General features: G+C 37.0%; 1 protein-coding gene across 7 annotated transcripts in view; it reads right to left on the reverse strand.

Moving 5' to 3' along the window:
• Positions 1-1,332: 1,332 nt before the first annotated feature.
• The window catches only part of hal (histidine ammonia-lyase), a 35,988-nt gene continuing 16,280 nt past the window's right edge, over positions 1,333-21,040 (reverse strand). For all 7 annotated transcript variants that reach the window (XM_073941625.1, XM_073941627.1, XM_073941626.1 and 4 more), the window contains 19 exon segments: positions 20,991-21,040; positions 18,717-18,744; positions 18,210-18,284; positions 18,058-18,130; positions 16,437-16,503; positions 16,308-16,345; positions 13,286-13,411; positions 12,930-13,069; positions 12,767-12,814; positions 10,876-11,023; positions 5,995-6,090; positions 5,839-5,897; positions 4,774-4,854; positions 4,030-4,095; positions 3,788-3,953; positions 3,514-3,648; positions 2,320-2,428; positions 2,128-2,197; positions 1,333-1,699 (listed from right to left, as the gene is read on the reverse strand). The exon segment at positions 20,991-21,040 is cut by the window's right edge and continues 11 nt beyond it. In XM_073941625.1, coding sequence (XP_073797726.1) covers positions 1,568-1,699; positions 2,128-2,197; positions 2,320-2,428; positions 3,514-3,648; positions 3,788-3,953; positions 4,030-4,095; positions 4,774-4,854; positions 5,839-5,897; positions 5,995-6,090; positions 10,876-11,023; positions 12,767-12,814; positions 12,930-13,069; positions 13,286-13,411; positions 16,308-16,345; positions 16,437-16,503; positions 18,058-18,130; positions 18,210-18,284; positions 18,717-18,744; positions 20,991-21,040 — 1,707 coding nt within the window. In that variant the 3' untranslated portion in view covers positions 1,333-1,567.

The following is a 21,040-nucleotide window of genomic DNA, read 5'->3' on the forward strand; positions in this document are numbered from 1 at the left end:
GACCGCTTACTTCCGCACTGACGTCTTTTCTGCTGTAATCAGCTTGTCCAGTAAGCTCGTCATGTAATAGTAGTTCAGCAAACAGGGTGAGAATGTGGTAAAATCTGACAACGTGGTAAAAAATCAGACAAGGGCTTTTCTTTTTCTGGATTGTTTTGGATAATTGTTGGTTGAGTTTAGGAAAGTGGGAGGGCGGGTCAATTGATAAAATTGGTTGGGATTAGGGAAGGAGGAAGGTGGGTCAGTCGTTTGGTCGGTCAGTCAGTCATTTACTAAGTCAAATAGTCAGTCGACAGCGGCCTCTGGTGAATTTTTGCAAGAACAGCAGGTGTGAATGGCACGCGCGAGAACAATTTGAGATCTAAAAAAATGTACACGGGTGGTGCAGTGGGTAGCACGTTGCCTCACAGTAAGAAGATCGGTGATTCTAGCCTTGGCTGAGTCAGTTGGCATTTCTGTGTGGAGTTTGCGTGTTCTCCCTGTGCTCGCGTGAGTTTCCTCCTGGTGCTCCGGTTTTCCCCACAAGTCCAAAGACATGTGGTTCAGGTGAATTGGGTACGCTAAAACTGATCGTAGTGTATGAGTGTGTGTGTGTGTGTGAATGTGTGTGTATGGATGTTTCCCATTGATGGGCTGCGGCTGGACAGGCATCCGCTGCGAAAAAAAGTTGGATAAGTTGGCAGTTCATTCCGCTGGGGCGACCCCAGATTATAAAAGGGGATAAGCCGAAAAGAAAATGAATGAATGAAAAAAACGTACACAGCAGCATCTTGTGGATTCGCAAAAACAAAAACTGTATATCAACGTTCCCCCTGGGACTTTTTTTGCGGTCTCCAGAAATGTATTTAGAGGTATGTTTTCAGAATAAGCCTGGGTTGTCATTAGCAGAGACTGGAAGACCTGTTATGGGTGTGTCAGAGAAAGGAGACATCCAAAACATGCAGTGTTGGTGGTCCTTTAGCAACGTGGTTAAGAAACACTGCGTTAACTAATACCACCTTATTGTAAAGTGTTACCAGCAAATCTAAGCCTTCTGCAATCACTTCCCCGAACACAAATGTAACTAATACAATGAACATGTTCATCAAATTTGTCAAGGGAACTGCAAAGGTGAAAAAACAATACGTAGGGAAAGTTAAACATAATATCACATGGTAGGAAGACCAACATCCCTCCATCTATCAAAATACCTCCAAGTCAGGAAGTTCAAAGACCCTTCCTTTTGCAGACTGATGCAACTGTTTTACAGGAGTTTCAACTTCCCAATGAAAACATGGCAACAGATTCTATCCGTCCGTCACCTTCTGGAAAAGTCGAAAAACACACAAGTGCTGCAATCACAAGACATTTATTCCCTAACACCACACAAAAAGCTGCATAAGGAGCGACAGATGGCAAAATATGATCATGTCTTACAGCACAGGATCGAGTCTTACAACGTTTAGCATCTCACAATTCTCTCTGTTCAAAAAAAACCCCAAACGTGCTGAAGCTTGCTTGATATAAATGTATGATAAATGTATTGAATGCGAGACTATAGGACGATGTCAGCAGGACGCCATCCCTGTCACTCCAGCCTGACCCGTTTCCGTGGTGACGGGGGAGGGTCCAGAGCGAAGGCCGTGGGGGATGAGGGCCGAGATTCTGGGATGTACTCCATACAGTATTTCTCAATGTACGGCCCTGCAATGTTCCACACCTGAAGGCAAGAGGAATGAAACAACATAGGGTGAGAATTTAACAGATAAAGTGAAATGAAAATAACATCTTTCAGATGTCAATATCAGTATTGTTAGTTTATATGTTAGAAACCATTTGGTAAACAGTAAATACACTTTCATTTTTAGGTGAACTACCCCTTTAAGAATAGATTCCTACTTGATATTTTTTTTGTCATTAAAAAAATCAATAAGGCAAATTGCCAGTAGTGTATAAGTGTGAAAGAGTGTTTATGGATGTTTCCCAGAGATGGGTTGCAGCTGGAAGGGCATCCGCTGAGTAAAAACATATGCTGGTTAAGTTGGCAGGTCATTCCGCTGTGGTGACCCCTAATTAATAAAGGGACTAAGCCGAAAAGAAAATAAATAAATCAATAAAAATCAAAGATTTAAAAGAAATAATGAACACCTTCTGGTCTACAAGAAGCCGATGGACTGCTTCAATATCTGGAGCCATGAACCTGTCTTTAATCCAGGGCCTGAGGAACAGAGAAAAGAAGAGACGAATAATTGAAGGAATGAAAGGAAGCTTTGATGATTATTAACCTGAAAGTTCAATATATTGGTGGTTTAGGGGTTAGTGTGTTATCATTCCACCTACTTAACTGAAGCACGCACGAGGTCGTACACTTTCTCCAGCGGGGTTGTGGTACGTAGCGGGCGTAGAAACTCAATACCTTGACAGGCAGCTAACAATTCAATAGCCAGCACTGTAAGAACACAGAAGACAGATTGGATATCTTCAAAATAGCCGATTTCTGATCTGAATCTGTACATTGGTGGTAAGAAAACAAAACACACAACAAAAACTATTTAACTTTTTTCCTGTGAAATATAACATCATTCATCATTCATTCATATTTAATATGATGTTAAAATTAGTTTAAGGACCAATAAAAACATGAGGGTAAATCTATAGATAGTAAATATTACTTAAACAGACCATATAAAAGAGATGATAGAGAAGATGCTTTACAGCAAAAAGGTCGTTGTTTAAGCCTCAAATGGGTCAGCTGGCATTTCTGTGTGGAGTTTGCATGTTCTCCCGGTGTTGGAGTGGGTTTCCTCAGAATGCTCCGGTTTCCCTCACAGTCCAAAGACATGCGCCATAGGTGAATTGGGTGAGCTAAATTGTCCGTAGTGTGTGTGTGTGTGTAAATGAGAGTGTATGGGTGTTTCCCAGTGATGGTTGGCAGCTGAAAGGGCATCCGTGGTGTAAAACATATGCTGGATAAGTTGGCGGTTCATTCCATTGAAAAGAGAATGAATAAATAAAAGCAAAATAAAGTAAAATAAAATTTTTAAAAAAATTATTTAATAAAAAATAAAGTAAAATGAAATAAAAAATATATTACTAAATAAATAAATAAAAATAAAGTATAAAATATTAAATAAAATAAAAAATATATTCTAATTAAATAAAAGTAAAGTGGGGAAGAGGGTTGTTCATTGTATTTTTTATTATTAATATTGTTATTATTATTTTTTATTAGCTAATTGTTCCTATTAGCTAAAGTCCTGATACTCTTTTTACTCTTACATTGTATATGTACATGTATATTTTCATGATAAGTGTTGATTTGTTTTGCAAAATATCCCTGAAATAACACTAATCTGAAAGCAACTTTGCCCACCAATTCTTCAAAACAGAACTGGCATTTAGATTTAATGGTGTTATTACAATCTGTGCTTTGGAGCTCCACTAGGGGGCGCCATAAGTAGTAACAACCTTTGCTAAATGAAAGAGTAAACGATGTCAATGGTGTAAAAGTGAGGTTAGTGTCTTGTTTTGGACCTTGTTCGACGTGCTCCACCACTCTGAGGGCTTTGCGCGCAGCCCAGCCTCCCATGGACACGTGATCCTCAGTGGCTGCACTAGTGGACAGAGAGTCAATGGAGGAGGGGTGGCAAAGCACTTTGTTCTCTGAAACTGCAAAAAAAACAAAAAAACAAAAACAAATACATCCATTTTAGTTAATAGTCAACATGAGTCCAGTACAGTAGTCAAAATTAAACTTTTCCACTATTTGGTTAAGGAACTAAGCTCTCCTGAACTTTGCGTTGCTAACCGAGAGCTGCAGCGGTGCAGTGAGCAATCATGAATCCAGAGTTCAGGCCTCCCTCGTTAACCAGAAATGCAGGTAATTCACTGAGAGAGGGATTGCAGAGACGTTCGATGCGTCTCTCGCTGATGGAGGCCAATTCGTGGACCCCGATTGCCAAATAGTCAAGAGCCTGTATGAAAGGAAAAAAAGAGAATGAACACAGATGTCGAATTTATATCTTTGCTAAATGCAGTGGGATGAAATACCTTTGCTGGATATTCTCCATGGAAGTTTCCACCTGATATGGTCTCGCCTCTCTCTGCAAACACCATCTGATTTACAGTTAAAGTCACCATGAAATCAAAATTGACTTTTTTTATTTTTATATGTATATAGTTGATTTTATTGTAATCAATGTATCTGTGCATTTTGTATTTGTAAAAATTGATTTCCTTCATAAACTTCAATTAAATACCATGTCCTTCACTTTGACGCTTCTTCACATCCTTATAACATGGAATTCCTTTAGAGTGGGTCTGTCAGTGCTTTAGGGCGGGGCTATCAGTCTTTTGGGGCAGGGCTATCAGTCCTTTATGGGGGGCAATCTATGCTTTAGGGCGGGGCTATCTGTCTTTTGGGGCAGGGGCTATCAGTCCTTCAAGGTGGAGCAATCAGTGCTCAAGGGCAGGAATATCAGTCCTTTAGGGTGGTGCTTTCTGTGTTTTAGGGTGGGATTATCAGTCATTTAGGGTGTGGCTATCTATGCTTTAGAGAGTCTTTTAAGGCAGGAATATTAGTGCTTTAGGGTGGGGCTTCTGTTTCCCAGTGATGGGTTGCAGCTAGAAGGGCATCTGCTGTGTAAAACATATGCTGGATAAGTTGGCAGTTCATTCCGCTTTGGCGACCTCGGATTAATAAAGGGACTAAGCCGAAAAGAAAATGAATGAATAAGTTATTGAGAATTTGAGATCGCATAAGCAAAAGACATTATAATTCTAAAAAAAGGATACAGGATTATCTGTGGCACTGTTGATTTCTGTATTAATGATTTTCTTGACAAACTCAATCGTGTCATTGACGATTCCGTGGACCTGAAAAATATAAAATATATCAAATGTAACGGAAGTAAAATACAGACAACATGGGTCAACCTTTGCTATTTTTATATTTACAAACTTACAAAATTTGTTTTATTATGAGTTATCTTTTGTTTTTATTTTTTCATAAGGTTATATGATTTATTTTTATTTGTATATATATATATATATATATATATATATATATATATATATATATGGTCAAGTCGATCTGCTGCAGTTAAACTAAGCATCAGAATGGGGAAGAAAAGTGAATGGCCAGACTGGTTTGAGCTGATATAAAAGCACGAATCATCTCAGACTGGTTTTTTGAACATGACAATGAGTTCAATGTACTCAAATGGCCTCTACAGTCACCAGAACTCAATCCGATAGAGCACCTTTGAGAAGTGGTGGAACTGGAGATTTGCATCATGGATGTAGTCAACAAATTTGCAGCAACAGCGTGATGCTGTCATGTCAATTTGGAAAAAAATCTCTGAAGAATATTTACAGTACCTTGTTGAATCTATGCCATGAAGGATTAAGGCAGTTCTAAAGGCAAAAACGGGTCTAGCCTGGTTATAGTAAGGTTTACCTAATATTGTGGCCAGTGAGTGTTTGTGTGTGTGTATGTGTATATATATACATGTGTATATATATATATATATATACATGTGTATATATATATATATATATATATATATATATATATGTGTGTGTGTGTGTGTGTGTGTGTGTGTGTGTGTGTGTGTTATAATTTAAGGGAAACAAAATTGCAATAGTAAACCAGTCTTAGTGTTATTTAAATTAGCATTATTGCATAAATTGTACATTTTAACTCTGTTTAACTCATTATATATATATATATATATTTTTGAGTACACAGATTGAGTTCAGTTACAGAGTTTATTTTCATTTTATTTAATTACAATTTCAGTTTTAGTCACTGAAACTTAACCCAGGTTTAACAACACAGATAATAGGCTCTTACTTTACCTGTGGACAACAGCGCATGGTGTAGGCATCCTGAACTCTGTCACAAAACCTATGGCTTTCTACAATTATCAAAAAAAAAAGATATTTGATTTTCCCGCCAAATTATTGAACAACTGGAACACCAAATTGAGTGCATGAATACATAGCAAAACTGACCTGCGATTTCAGAAGGGTGGTGATCAGAGTCCAACAGCGAGCGAAAGCGCATGGCCACTTCATTCTGTCCTGGATGAGGTCGCAGTTTATGAATATCTGCAAAGAAATGCACTTTTGTCAATCACCACTGCTTAACTAACGTATGAAGAACTAGAAGAGAGTTGCATTTGTGACTGACTTTTTATCTGTATCAACACATACACAAATAAGGTGCATCTCAATTGACTTCCAAGATCAAGAGTCAGTACACTCAAAAAAAGAATCACACTGACGTTTATTAATAACTGTTTTGGAATTTTTCAATTTTAGTTAAGTCATCTGGAATGGCAAAGAAAGCGTTCTTGCAGGACTCCCAGAGTTCATCAATATTCTTTGTATTCATCTTAAATGCCTCCTCCTTCATCTTACCCCAGACATGCTCAATAAGGTTCATATATGGTGACTGGGCTGGCCAATCCTGGAGCACCTTGACTTGCTTTCAGGAACTTTGCTGTGTAGGCTGAAGTATGAGAAGGAGCGCTATCCTGCTGAAAAATTTGCCCTCTCCTGTGGTTTGTAATGAAATGGGCAGCACAAATGCCTTGATACCTCAAACTGTGATGTTGCCATACACTGCAGATCTCTTGCACGCCCCCATCCTGAATGTAACCCCAAACCATGAATTTTTCTTCACCAAACTTGACTGATTACTGTGAGAATCTTGGGTCTATACGGGTTCCTATAGGTCTTCTGCCACTTTTCCAAATGATCAACTTGAAGTCAAGTTATTTTTGTTGCTCTTACAGTGTATCTAGCTGTAGAAAAAGCCAGATGCAATTAGTTCAACACTATGAGATGAATTTGGGCTCTTTTAAGGACAGTACAGATCTTGTTCACCATACATTGGGACACCTATGGTGACTTGGGAACGCCCTGGTTGTACAACAGCTCTTGCTGCAGGAGAGTTTGAAGAGGAGAGACAAAACGCCCCGTGACAGCGCAAAGGCATAGTACATCCCAGCCAATGTAGCACAAATGATGGCAATGAGTGACCTGCCTTTCGCCTTTGTAGAGAACCCTGGATTTCTTATGCTTATGAAGCATGTAGAACCTTGATTTGAACTGCCATCTCGCCACTATTTCACAGAGAAAGCTCTGCCAGCCCTTTATAAGAAGATTTCTGACAAACTACTATTCCTGTTATCAGATGTAACCCATGTTTTATTCACCACAGACATATGGAGTCCACCCGTAGCTCCCATGTCTAATTCGGGTCGGTACGGGTCACCTTTATCAGGCTTGCATTTCCAATACCAAGGGTACCCTTATGGTGGGCGTGGTGTTTGACAAAGTTTCAGTTGCATCATTCTCGCTTGAGGAAATGTCTACAATAAAGCTGTATGGGTTGCTCACATATCATATGAGAAGCACTTCTCACAAAACAGACGCTTTAAACAAATAAATACTTGTTTTATAAGTGTTTATTACTAACTTTTCTATGAACATGATTTGATTATAACTGCAGATCAAAGACAGTGCGAAATAGCCTACTGTAACGTCTGTAATTATATTAAATAAATAAATGAACATATATGAACACATACAGCCCCTTACAGTCTCTGATATGTTACCAACTACTGAAAAACTACACACAGCAGACATTTCGTCCTTATTTAGGTTTAAAGCAACACAAAACATAGCCTAGAGTCAGTGAAAACCTCTCATCTGTGTCTGTAATCTTCAGCAGCATGTATAGAGAGTCATTCCATCCTTCCCAGTTTATATTAGTCCAAAAGGTGATGATAAAAATTAAAACAAGGCAGCTTGTTTACGTTTGCTGAAGAAATAATGTGCACCTTTTTTCCGGCTTCTCCTTTTTTTTCGCGCTTTTCTCTCGCGTTTGTCACTGTCTGATAGGATTGGGTTTCTAAAGCACGTCAATAATCAGGTGCATGTTATTATCATCAGCTCAAGAAGTTGGTTAGTTCAGATATAGACGTGCAGCGAGCGCAAGCAAGAAAGGGAAACCGCTCGCGCTTCAAAAAGGCTCGTAAAAAAACTACGAGGCACAGGGTAGATTCTGCTCTACTCCATGGCTTTGTGGCTGTTCATCAAGACAACGACAAGATTAGTTTGAGCCCGGATCGACCATGGCTCGTTATTATATGTATATATTATTCTGTGTAATCTCTCAGCTGTGTTTTTTAAACATGGCGGGTTTTTTGTTTTTATTCTGACTTGTTGCGCAAGCGAATGACCAATCTAGCTCCGTCTAGCTCTGCCTTTTGGTACCCTTTCTCATGTTTGGTACCATATCGAAAGGGTGCTGAAAAAGTGGTACGGCACGGTTTGGTTCGGTAAGCCTTTTGATAGTGGAAACACCCATAAAAGCGTACCAAACCGAACCCTACCGTACTGTACCACTCAGTGGAAACGGGCCATAAGCCTTAAGGCACAGCTGATTAACTCTATTAAAAAAAACTTCATTAAATCTGTTTCTTTGCTCTTCTTCATTTTTTTATGTATTATAGAAGTATCGGATCGGGTTTCGGTATCGGTGGATACTCAAATCAATTGACTTGGACGAAGGAAAAACTCAGCAACTTTCAGTATACACCAACTCATAGGGCTATATTTTGACGGTCCATGCGCAGAGCGCAAAACGCAGGGCGCAAACGATTTCAGGGCGTGTCAGAACGCATTTTTGCTTACTTAAGGAGAGGAAAATCCGCTTTGTGCCATGGCGCATGATCTACAAGGGTTGAGTTTATTTTCTTAATGAGTTTTAGGTGTGTTTTGAAAATAAACCAATTAGAGTCTCATCTCCCATTCCCTTTAAGAGCCAGCTGCGTCGCGCCATAAGCGAGTTGCTATTAACATGACGTAAAGTAAGTTCACTTTCGCTTTTGCTCTTGTGGATAGGGAAACCTTACCGCACAGACATCAATTAGCCTATAAATAATTAATTTCGTTTGTTAAGCGCAAAGATTTGTTTCAAAACTATTTCTAAATTCAGTTCTGATTTCCAGCAAATGAATAAATGAACAATAATAACAAAATGTGCTCAAAATACTGAGTTATTTCCAAATACACCTGCTATGCCCCATTTGGTCTAAAACCTGACAGGTGGGCAAATCTAAGCTTGTTTTTAATAAAACAAATATAAATATAGATATAATAAATAAAACTGCTAATAATAATAACATTATACAAAAGCAAATTGAATGAACTGAAAAAGCCTCCCGAGATGAAGAAAGTATGAAGGCAGTGGTTTTTAAATCTTCATGTAGGCTAGAAATTAATATGTTTTGTAATATTTTAATAATTTCTATTTATATCCTATATATATCCTTATTATATATATATATATCTTTAAGATATTATATCTTTTTTTTTATTATATATTTATGTAAAGATATTTGTGTATTGCTCTACATCTTGTGTGTAGTGTGTAAGCCAGGCGCACTTTGCACCAGACAATAGACCGACTTTGTTCTGGTCTAAAGATCAGACTATTTACAGCAGGGGTCTCAAACTCGCGGCCCGCGGGCCATTTGCGGCCCTCAGTGCAATATTTTGTGGCCCGCGCCGACCGCTGTACTCTGACAGAATCAGCGGAGCGGGGAGAGAGAGCGCTCCCCGCTCCGCTGATTCTATCCATACACAGCACGCTTGTCACTCAATGCGCGTTGTCGCGCGCGTTCTGATCAGCTGTGTTGTCGTGCGCGTACTCAAGAGCGGTGTTATCGCGCGCCTACTGAAGGGCGGGACCGAGGGTGTGTCGCGTCGCGGGGGCACTTTTGATCACTTTGGAAGGGCACTTTCTATGCAAGACTAAAAAGGGCATGTGCTCTGCACAGGTTGAGCCCTATGTGTGCACGTGCCTGCCCTGCATCTTATATATATTGATATTATAGGTAGATACAGACTGGTACAGACTGATGTGACTGGAGTGGGGTGGGGGTGTTTTATTTATACATATATACGCCTTTTTTTAGTTGAGGGAATGGAAGTTTTGAGTGAGTTCCCCCACTTTTTTCCCCAGGACTTCAATGAGTCAAAGTACAGGTCTAGACTTAATGATGATCATCTTCAAGCCATACTGAGGGTCTCAACTGCTTCCGCTCTAAAGCCAAATGTGGTTCAGATTTGTGAGAAGAAGCGCTGTCAAGTCTCTGGCAGCAAGAAGTAGGCAAAAGATGCCATGTTCAGAAGAACTGTTCATAATCTTCACTCAATGTTCTATTAATGTTCAGGACACTTCATGTTCAGAAGAAATAATTAAAACTGTTAATAATGACATTTGAGGACTTTTTTTTGTGAAATCCCTTATGCGGCCCAGCCTCACCCAGACTTTGCCTCCTGCGGCCCCCAGGTAAATTGAGTTTGAGACCCCTGCTTTACAGTTTCTTAAAATAGCAATGCGCCAAAACACGCCTGCTTTTTTAGACCAGAACACCTATGGGCGCACATTTAAGCGCAAATGCATTTGCTATTTAAACAGTGTGGCGCAACACCTCAAAATGACCCTTGCGCCAAGCTTAAAGTAGCAAAAGACTATAGCACCGCGCCTTGCGCCATATTGCGCCCGGTGTATGATAGGGCCCAAAGTGAGCATTGTTGCTCACAATTAAACAATGCTTTCTAGTGTGCCACAATTCAGTGCACTGCCAGAATTGTGTGATTGAGACAACCCTATGAAATGACAGATTCCCTGATCAGTGCCGTAAAGGGAGCTGATTGAGATGCACCCTATGTTTTGTCTCCAAGTCATGTTTTGTCTGACAAGTCTGAAAGAGTTTTTTGCATTGTTTACAGTTTCTGTCTGCAGAACTGAACAACAGTGTCTTAATATATCTGCTCTCATCCAGCACATCAAACACTTCTTCTTTTTCCCCTCACCACTATCAAAGGCTTTGGTGGTGCCCTTAAGGACCTCCAGGGTCAGGGCAGCGATGATGTCAGCCTGTCGGGCGATGGCCTCCGCTCTCTCCACGGCCTCTGCTCCCAGAGAAGTGATCATCTGTGTCCCATTGATCAGAGCCAGACCCTGACGACAGAGATAACAGATAGAGACGTAAACACATGCTGTAGAAAACACCCAAGAACACTAGTGTCCCAATAACCACCCAGAACACTGTATTAAAGGAACACTACACTTTTTTGGGGAAATAGGATTTACAAGTCATCTACAGTTAAACAGTTGAGTTCAGCCAGTCTGACGGGAGCACTTTTAACTTAGCTTAGCATAAATCATTGAATCGGATTAGACCATTAGCATCTCGCACAAAAAAACATTACGCGGTTTGATAACTGTAGATACTTCATGTACTAAGACTGACAAAAAATGAAAAGTTGCTATTTTCTAGGCGGGTATGGCTCTTAACTGCACTGTCATTCTGGCGTAATAATCAAAGAACTTTGTTGCCATACTATGGCTGCAGAAATGATATTACGCAGTACTTGAAAGTAGTCTCCATCTATAGTAAGGAACTAGTCTAGGGGAAGTGTAAAATTAGCCTATTTCCATTGCTGTCTTGCAATTTTTGCAGCCGAATGAGCAAAAGAAAACATTTCGAAGAATGCTGGTTGATGGTACCCACTGACCTCCATAGTAGGGAAAATATAATTTGGAAGCCAATAAGTCTTAGCATTCAGCATTTTTCTAAATATCTTCTTTTGCGTTTAACAAAAAAAGAAAAAAGAAACTCAAACAGGTTTTGAACAAGTGGAGAATGAGCATATGATGGCAGAGTTTTCATTTCTGGGTGAAATGTCCCTTTAACTCCAGAAGAGTTAAGAAACCAATATTTGGTGAAATGAAAACATTTGTAATTTTAACCAATTGTCCTTAAAATAAAATAAATTTTAAATTTAATAAAGTAAATTAAATACAAAATTTTATAGAATAAAATAATTGTTTTATTAAATAAAATGATTAAATTAAAAAATTCAAAAATGATGAAATATAAAATAAAATGTTATTAAATAAAAATATAAAAATAAATTGAATTAAATTAAATTTATAAAATAGTCAAATTAATTTTTTTATTAAATTGAAAATAAAATAAAGTAAATTTAAATAAAAAACTAAACTAAACTAAAATAAAAAAATTTATTAAATAAATTAATTAAATTAAATATAAAATAAAATGCAATGAAATAAAAATAAAAATATAATCAAATAAAATTCTAATTAAAAATAAAATAAAGTAAAATGAAAAATGTAATAAAATTGAATACAAAATAATTTATTTTAATTTAATTAAAAAGTAAAATTAAATAAAAAATTCAATTGAATTTAAAATAAAAATAAAATATCAAATTAAATTAAATATAAAATAAAATTGAATAAAAAAATAAATGAAATAAAAATTAAATAGAGTAAAATTAAATAAAAAATAATAATAAATAAAACAAATAAAAATAACTTTAATTTAATATAAAATTAAATTAAAATAAAATAATTGAATATAAAATTTTTTAAAATAAAAATAAAATAAAAGCTACTACCAGCAGTTTTTAAATGTTAAATTAGGAAGAAATGTTTTTAGACCTTCATAAATTAAAACATTACATTTTTACTCAAACCCATATCTAACAAATCCAGAAAAATAAAAAAATTGTCAATGCAAAAAAAAAAAAGACTAGTTTAAAATGTTGAACTGCCTCCAAGAGTAGCTGCACTGTTAAAAATCTATGCAGGTCAAGGACACCCATTTCTGACCCACAAAACAGCTCTAAGTCAACAGAGATAAACATGTTGACTGCACAATGGGGGGATTAACCGTACCTCCTTTGGCTTCAGAGATATGGGCTTCAGACCATGCGCCTCCAAGACCTGCGGGCAATTCAAAGGTCAGACGTGACTGACGGATAAATGAGCAGTAAATATGTTTACATGCTGTTTTCATTATTGATTCACAGTCCCCGGCATCCAATGGCAATAAGCTCACGTATTTGGCGTCCGCCCAGCCGCTTTTAGGCGACCACATCTTGCCTTCTCCCATCAGGCCGAGGGCGAGGTGAGACAAAGGGGCCAAATCTCCGCTCGCTCCTACCGTACCTTTTTCCGGGACGTAGGATAGACAGGAGGCTGAGAGCAGAGGAGACAGTAAAACACCTCAAGTAGAAAAACTTCCTTGAGGAGAGAGTTCAAAGGAAGCGTTTGCTAATGTTATTTCAAAAAGACGCAGGAGCCTACATAAAAAGCATTCTTTGAAATGGCACACCATGTTTCATATGCCATGCCAGAGATGTAAAAAAACCCCTCAACAATAGTCTCCTTCAGTTAAAATATGGATAAATGTACCGTTGAAGGCCTGTATCATGCTGTGCAGCGTCTCCGGTGAAACCCCGCTGTGTCCTTTGGCCAAAACATTAATCCTCAGAGCGAGCAGCATTCGGGTTCTTTCGGGACTTAAAGGGCTTCCCAGACCTACATTGACAGATAATCAAAAATAATAATCATATGGCAGACAGGATCAAAGGGGGTTCAATAATGCCAGTCAGTTCATGAAAGAAACATTTTTGAGCCAATCTCTAAGAAATCTCACATACACTGAACGGCCACTTTATTAGGTACACCTTACTAATAGCTGGTTGGACCCCCTTTTGACTTCAGAACTTCCTTAATCCTTTGTGGCATAGATTCAACAAGGTACTGGAAATATTCCTCAGAGATTTTGGTCCATATTGACATGATCACGCAGTTGCTGCAGATTTGTCGGCTGCACATCCATGATGCCAATCTCCCGTTCCACCACATCCCAAAAGTGGCTTTATTATATTGAGTTCTGGTGACTGTGGAGTCCATGTGAGTACAGTGAACTCATTGTCGGTCTGAGATAATTCGCACTTTATGACATATATTTATTATGCAAAGTGTGGCAAGAAAATATCCCCCGCACCACTACATCACCACCACCACCACCAGCCTGAACCGTTGATACAAGGCAGGATGTATCCATGCTTTCATGTTGTTGACGCCAAATTCTGAGCCTACCATCCAAATATTGCAGCAGAAATTGAGACTCATCAGACCAGGCAAGATTTTTCCAATCTTTTATTGTCCAGTTTTGGTGAGCCTGTGTGAATTGTTGCCTCAGTTTCCTGTTCTTAGCTGACAGGAGTGGCATCTGGTAGGGTCTTCTGCTGCTGTAGCCCATCTGCCTCAAGGTTGGACATGTTATGCGTTCAGAGATTCTGTTTTGCAGACCTCAGTTGTTATTTGAGTTACTGTTGCCTTTCTATCAGCTCGAACCAGTCTGGCCATTCTCCTCTGTCCTCTGGCATCAATAAGGCATTTGCGCCCACATAACTGCCGCTCACTCAATATTTTCTTTTTCGGACCATTCTCTTTAAACCCTAGAAATGGTTGTACGAGAAAATCCCAGTAGATCAGCAGTTTCTGAAATATTCAGACCAGCCCGTCTGGCACCAACAACCATACCACGGTTAAAGTAATTTAAATAATCTTTCTTCCCCATTCTGATGCTCGGTTTGAACTGCAGCAGATCGTCTTGACCATGTCTACATGCCTAAGTACATTGAATTGCTGCCATGTGATTGGCTGATTAGAGATTTGCGTTAATGAGCAGTTGGACAGGTGTACCTGATAAAGTGACTGGTAAGTGCATATAGAAAAGAGGCTGCCATTTGATGACAGTTTGGTTGATATTGTGTAATACGGTTACAATATAAAAGAAATGTTTGTTTTAAAAATGTAATTATTTCTGTGAATTTTCAGCTGCATTAATATATACTTATACCAATGTGCTGCTCTATGATTGGTTCTTATTATTGATGTTATACTGACATATTTTAAAGAAACACTTCACTTTTTTTTAAAAAATAAGCTCATTTTACCACACCCCTAGAGTTAAACAGTTGAGTTTGACCATTTTTGAATCCATTCAGCCGATCTTAGTGTCTGACGGGAGCACTTTTAGCTTAGCTTAGCATAGATCATTGAATCAGATTAGACCATTAGCATCTTACTCAAAAACGATTAAAAAGTTTAAATAATTTTCCTATTTAAAACTAGACTCTTTTGTAGTTATATTGTGTACTGAGACCTGATGAAAAAAATGAGAAGTTGATTATTTGTAGGCTGATTTTGCGCCTGCTGCAGCCAATCAAATTCCTTGACTATTACGCCAACATTAGAGTATAAAACCCAGCCACATCGACCTAAAAACTAGAAACTTTATTTTCTGTCAGTTTTAGTACACAATGTAACTTCAGAGGTAAATTTGTATTTTTCTCATTTTTGAGTGAGATGCTAATGGTCTAATCAGATTCAATGATCTATGCTAAGCTAAAAGTGCTCCAACCAGACACATAAATTGGCTGAATGGATTTCAAAATGGTAAAACTCAACTGTTTTTGTGTTTCAGTGATCCTTTAAGGATATTGTTAGAAAAATGATGTTAAAAAGAATTCTATGTATACAGTGGTTCCTCGCTAAAACGTGGATCAACTTTCCCGGTCTCGCAGTTTCGCAGATTTTTTGACATGCAGCGCATTGTGTTCTGCGTCCTGATTGGCTGTAGACCACTGTCAATCAATTTCCTCCATGTCTCCAGTACAGCATATGTTCAGCTTTCCAAATCAACATAAATCTTCGATCGCTAACTGTGAGTTCCAACATGGATGCAAAAATGGTCGGAACTGTCTGAAGCAGGACCATCGTAAAGGGGGTCACACACCAACGGCGCCGCACTACGACGCACCATACATTTTAGAATTGTAAACAGGATTATATCAGGGTATGCACAACGGCGCCGCAAGTCGGCAGCTGTCTGCAGTGCCCAGGTACAACTCAGGACACTGTTTATAGCACTGCTGCGCCACAGAGCACCATCTGAATAGTTTCATTTTAAATAACATGCGACTATGTGCATCTGGTGTGTGTTACTCCTAACTGTAATGTGGGCACCACATCCGGTGTGCGACCCGCTTAAAGATGGAGCCTGCTTTAGTTTTGTGGATTAAAACATTACAATGGATGCCAACATTAAAGCTTTATGAACCTTTTGCTGACAGCGATGAATATAATTTGTGCCTGACAACAGATTTTGATCTTTGTTTTTTTTTCTTTAAAACTGGACTTATTTTTCTATAAACGAGTTTTAAACGAGAGAAAAGTGTGAAAATGTTAATGTCTGTCTAAAAAAAGTGTATAGTGAGGGGTTTTACAGACTTAAAACATCTATAATAATTGTAAAAAATAAAGCTGACTACTTTGCTGATTTCACCTATTGCAGGGTTATTTTTAGAACGTAACTCCCGCGATTAACAAGGGACCACTGTATTTCACTTGAACGTCACACCTGATGAGTGTGATCGCAGAAGGTTTTCCTGAAGTTCCCTGTAACAGGAAAAACAGCAGTTTTAATTATGCCTCATTTTAAATGCAAAAGTGGAGAAACTAGACTACAACTTTGAAAGAACATACATACTTGAGCTTGCTGACTGGAATGACAGTCCGTGCAAATTTACCAAACCCTGTAGTGATGCCATACACAACTGGAAAAATAAGTTAATTTAGTATTAATGAGGATTATTTATGCATTCATGCTGATCCAATTGGGTGTTAATTTTATTTTATTATTTTACAAACCATTTATGAAAATTCCTGCCATAATGTCATATACAGTTGAAGTCAGAATTATTAAACCCCCTAAATTATTAGCCCCCCTGTTTATTATTTCCCCCAATTTCTGGTTTAACACATTTCTAAGCATAATAGTTTTAATAACTCATCTCTAATAACTGATTTATTTTATCTTTGCCATGATGACAGTAAATAATATTTGACTAGATATTTTTTAAGACACTTCTATACAGCTTAAAGTGACATTTAAAAGCTTAACTAGGGTAATTAATTTAACTAGGCAGGTTAGGGTAATTAGGCAAGCTAGTGTATAATGATGGTTGGTTTTGACCTTAAATGGTTTTAAAAAATGAAAACTGCTTTTATTCTAGCTGAAATAAAACAAAAAAGACTTGTTTTGGATTTTATTTTTTATTTTATTTTTTTTTAGCTTTTTGTTTTGTTTAATTTTGCTTGGTTTGGGTTATTTTGGTTTGTCTTTAATCGCTTTGGCTAGTTATTTGTTGCTATTTAATTGTTGGTTATTGGTTTATTCGTTGGCTAGCTTTGTGTTTCTTTTGTATGTTTGGTTTTTTAGTATTGCTTTAGCTTGGTTTGTTTTTTTTTTGTTTTTTAGGATGTTTTTGTTTGGGTTTCTGCTCTTTTGAATACCCATAAACCAATTAAACAGTCTTCTATTGCTGACTTATGTACCTGCATTATCCCAAATGTTTCGAAATCCAGAGAAATTAAGTTCAATTCATTTTCTGGCTTGGTTTCATAGAAAAAAGTGAAACACCAAGATTTAACATGCTGTGCGTTATTGAACTTCAAGTAGCAGCATTATAACTTAAGAACCTAAACTGTATTTAGTCTGCTAAAACAGCTGCTGCTGCTTCTCCACATGATCACGAGCAGAACCAGAAGTGGTAGACTGTCTTCTTCTGCTTCATACTACCATGATAATAAGTGATATTAAGTGTTGAATACTTTAGCTCATCCATAAACATGATTTCTGCAGGAGTCCTGTAACATGTAATGAAGACTACAACTCCCATGACTCCACACTCAGTCACTGCATCATTAAACTACATATTTGTTTGTTGTGAATACACGCCCTCAAAATTACATACTACATACTTTGCTTTTACAGCAGTATGTTTAAGATGCTATTTATGGTGTAATGTATTTGCCTGTGTAATTAAATCTTTTCTGAATACATGAGATGAAAAAACACGTAATTTCTTGTATTTTCCAGAGTGTCAGGTGGCGAGCTGTTTGATCGCATCGTGGAGAAGGGCTTTACACGGAGCAGTGCGTTATATTATCAAAAAATATTATCAGACACACTGTGAAAATTTCCTTGCTCTGTTAAACATCATTTGGAAAATATTTAAAAAAGAAAACAAAATTCACAGGAGGGCTAATAATTTTGACTTCAACTGTACATTTCCCATACTCATCAATGTAGTGTATGTTGTGCTCACCTTTGTTTTCTTTCACAATAGTGTCCAGAAGCTCTCTGGATTCCACAACTTTTTGCTCGGCCTCTGGGGTCAGCTGAGGGGCAGATCAAAATGTTGTTTGTAAATGTTAATCGACTATAAAACTGATTGCGGCATCCATGATAAAACATTACCTTAATCTTATAGAGGCCTTTCCCCAAATTCACCAGATCGGTTGAGGTCAGGCTGTTCCCATCCAGAGTAATGTGCTGAAAACAGACAGTACTAATGAGAGTAACAGTGTTGTAAATTTAGTCCTAAGAATGACTAAATACTGTGGCACGGTGACTCAGTTGTTAGCACTGTTGCTTTACAGCAAGAAGGTTGCTGATGTGAGTCCCAGCTGGGTCATTTGGCATTTCTGTGTGGAGTTAGCATGTTCTCCCCGTGTTGGCGTGGGTTTCCTCCGGGTGCTCTGGTTTCTTCCACAGTCCAAATACATGCGCTATAGATGAATTAGGTCAGCTAAATTGGCCGTAGTGTATTAGTTTGTGAGGGAATGCCAGTGTGTATGGGTGTTTCCCAGTACTGAGTAAGAGCTGGAAAACAAATGCTGGAAAAGTTGGTGGTTCATTCCGCTGTAGCAACTGCTGATAAATAAGGGGCTAAGCCGAAGGAAAATAAATGAATGAATGACTTACTTGTTCTGGTTCTCTGTATGCTCTTGTTCTGTTTTTAACACTCACATTAAGGACATTTGCAAAAATGATCACACATTAATTTTTGAGAGACTCTCCAAAAGACGAAAGAATCATTTACATGCAAGTTTATATTTGGCCAAACAATAAAGCAATGATTTCAAAAGTGGGACGGGGTGAATATTTAAAAGGTAAAAGGTTTTTTACATGAAGTTCCAACGAGAACTGTAAATTCAATGCATTGTTTATATATAATTTATCTAAGAAATAAGTCATAAAATGACGCAAATTAAGAATAAATGTATTTAAAATGAAGTAATATAAGCTGAAATGCCCAATTTGAAATTTTAATTTTAGATTTTATTATATTAGACATTAAATAGATATAGATACTAACTTTATTATTATTATTACTTTATTATTATTTTATTATTAGTCTTATCTGGAAAATATTCATAGCGCTTCACTTTTTTCACATTTTTTATGTTTCAGCCTTATTTCAAAATGGATTAAATTCATATTTATTTCAGTTTAGTTCATCTTCCAGCAGGACAATGACCCAAAGCATACTGTCAAAATATCAATGAAGTGGCTTCACAACAACTCAGTGAATGTCCTTGAGTGGCTCAGCCAGAGCCCAGACCTAAATCCTATTGAACATCTCTGGAGAGATCTGAAAATGGCTAATCATGGTGAATTGTGTGTAAAATTGAGGAAATCAATTATTTTAATCCATTTTGGAATAATGCTGTAACATAAATAAATGTGGAAAAAGTGAAGCGCTATGAATACTTTCCAGATGCACTGCATATATTAACTATATATTAACAATTAGGATAATAATAATATTTAGATATAGATATTAACTAATATACTAAATTTATTATATATTAATTATATATTAACTATTACGATATTAACTTTATCTAGAAATCTATAGATATTAACCATCAATGCATTTTTATTTGTATTATTTAATATTTTCCTTCTGTCTTTAAACATTTTGTTTTTTTGTCGTCATTTTACACTGACGTAAATTTATATTTTCATAATGTAGTTTGTATTTTATATTTTGATAGCCTTTTTCAATAGCCTACTGGTTAGTGCACTGACATACAGCCCTGTAGTGCTCACAGAGACCCGAATTCGATTCCCGGCATGAGATCCTTTGCTGACCATTTCCCTCTCTCAGCTCCCAATAGACCATTTTGAGGGATGTAAGCAATAACAATAGTCCTAACATATTTCCTGCTATACAAATGCAATTTCTGTAGCTTCTGAGAACCCAAAAAGATCTACATATTGATAAATAATGTTATGATCGCTGTTATAATGCTACGTCAAGATTGAATTTGCCTTTTTTTTAACAATTATGCACTAGTTTGACAACCAGCAGGATATGTTTAAGGGGCAATGGCATTACTGCATTAAAATGATCTACACTATCCTGTCTGTAACTTCCAGTGTCCTTTCCATTTAAAGGTGAAAAAACCCTAAAATTTAATTATAATAAAAATAAGTTTGACTAATTATAAAAAAATACAAGTTAAAATATTATATTGGAATACATTTAAGTAAAAATTGAATCAATCTAATTTTAAATTAGTGTTTATTTCCTACAACCTCTTAAGGCCCAAGGTATTTTTTACATGCATTTTTTATTTCTCTTTGCTATTTGGGCTTATTGGAGCCTAATTAGAATAAAAGATCTAAATATCATCCTTTGACATGATTTACTTTTAGAGAAAAATGATGTCCATATATGTGGACTCGTGGTCTGAATTTACATAAAACACATTTTCCCGAATTTCTTTATGCAAATTTAACGTAGAATTATTATTTTTTTTAATTTGCTTTGATTATCAGAGCGTAAAAACAACATTTTTTTTCCATTTTGGACAGTTAAAAAATAGGGTTTGGGACATTTCATATGCTGCAAAACAGTTGCAGGATGACACAATACAAACTGTAAAACATTCAAAGTATTTTAAATAGCCACTTAAGAGCTAAAAATGTGCTGTCCACGTATGTGGACACTCAGGCTCTAGGAGGTTAAGTAATGTAAATAGTTTTATTTTTATGATTTTGTTTATAATTACAGTACAACTTTCCTGAAAAGCATTAAAAATGACAACTGATCTGAATTGGGGGTTTTCACTGCAAATATTGGTGTATTGATTTACTGTAATCCCTGCTAATTTGATCATTTAAATGAATCATTTATTTACAGTACATTAATTAATTAAAACTGCAACCAAAAGCCATTATAAAGGATACAGATGCGACGTCGCAGGCTGACTTGGAATGAAATCTTGTGACATTGTATC

The sequence above is a fragment of the Danio rerio genome, chromosome 25 (genome assembly GCF_049306965.1).
Source record: "Danio rerio strain Tuebingen ecotype United States chromosome 25, GRCz12tu, whole genome shotgun sequence".
In the NCBI taxonomy this organism is placed as follows: Eukaryota; Metazoa; Chordata; class Actinopteri; order Cypriniformes; family Danionidae; genus Danio; species Danio rerio.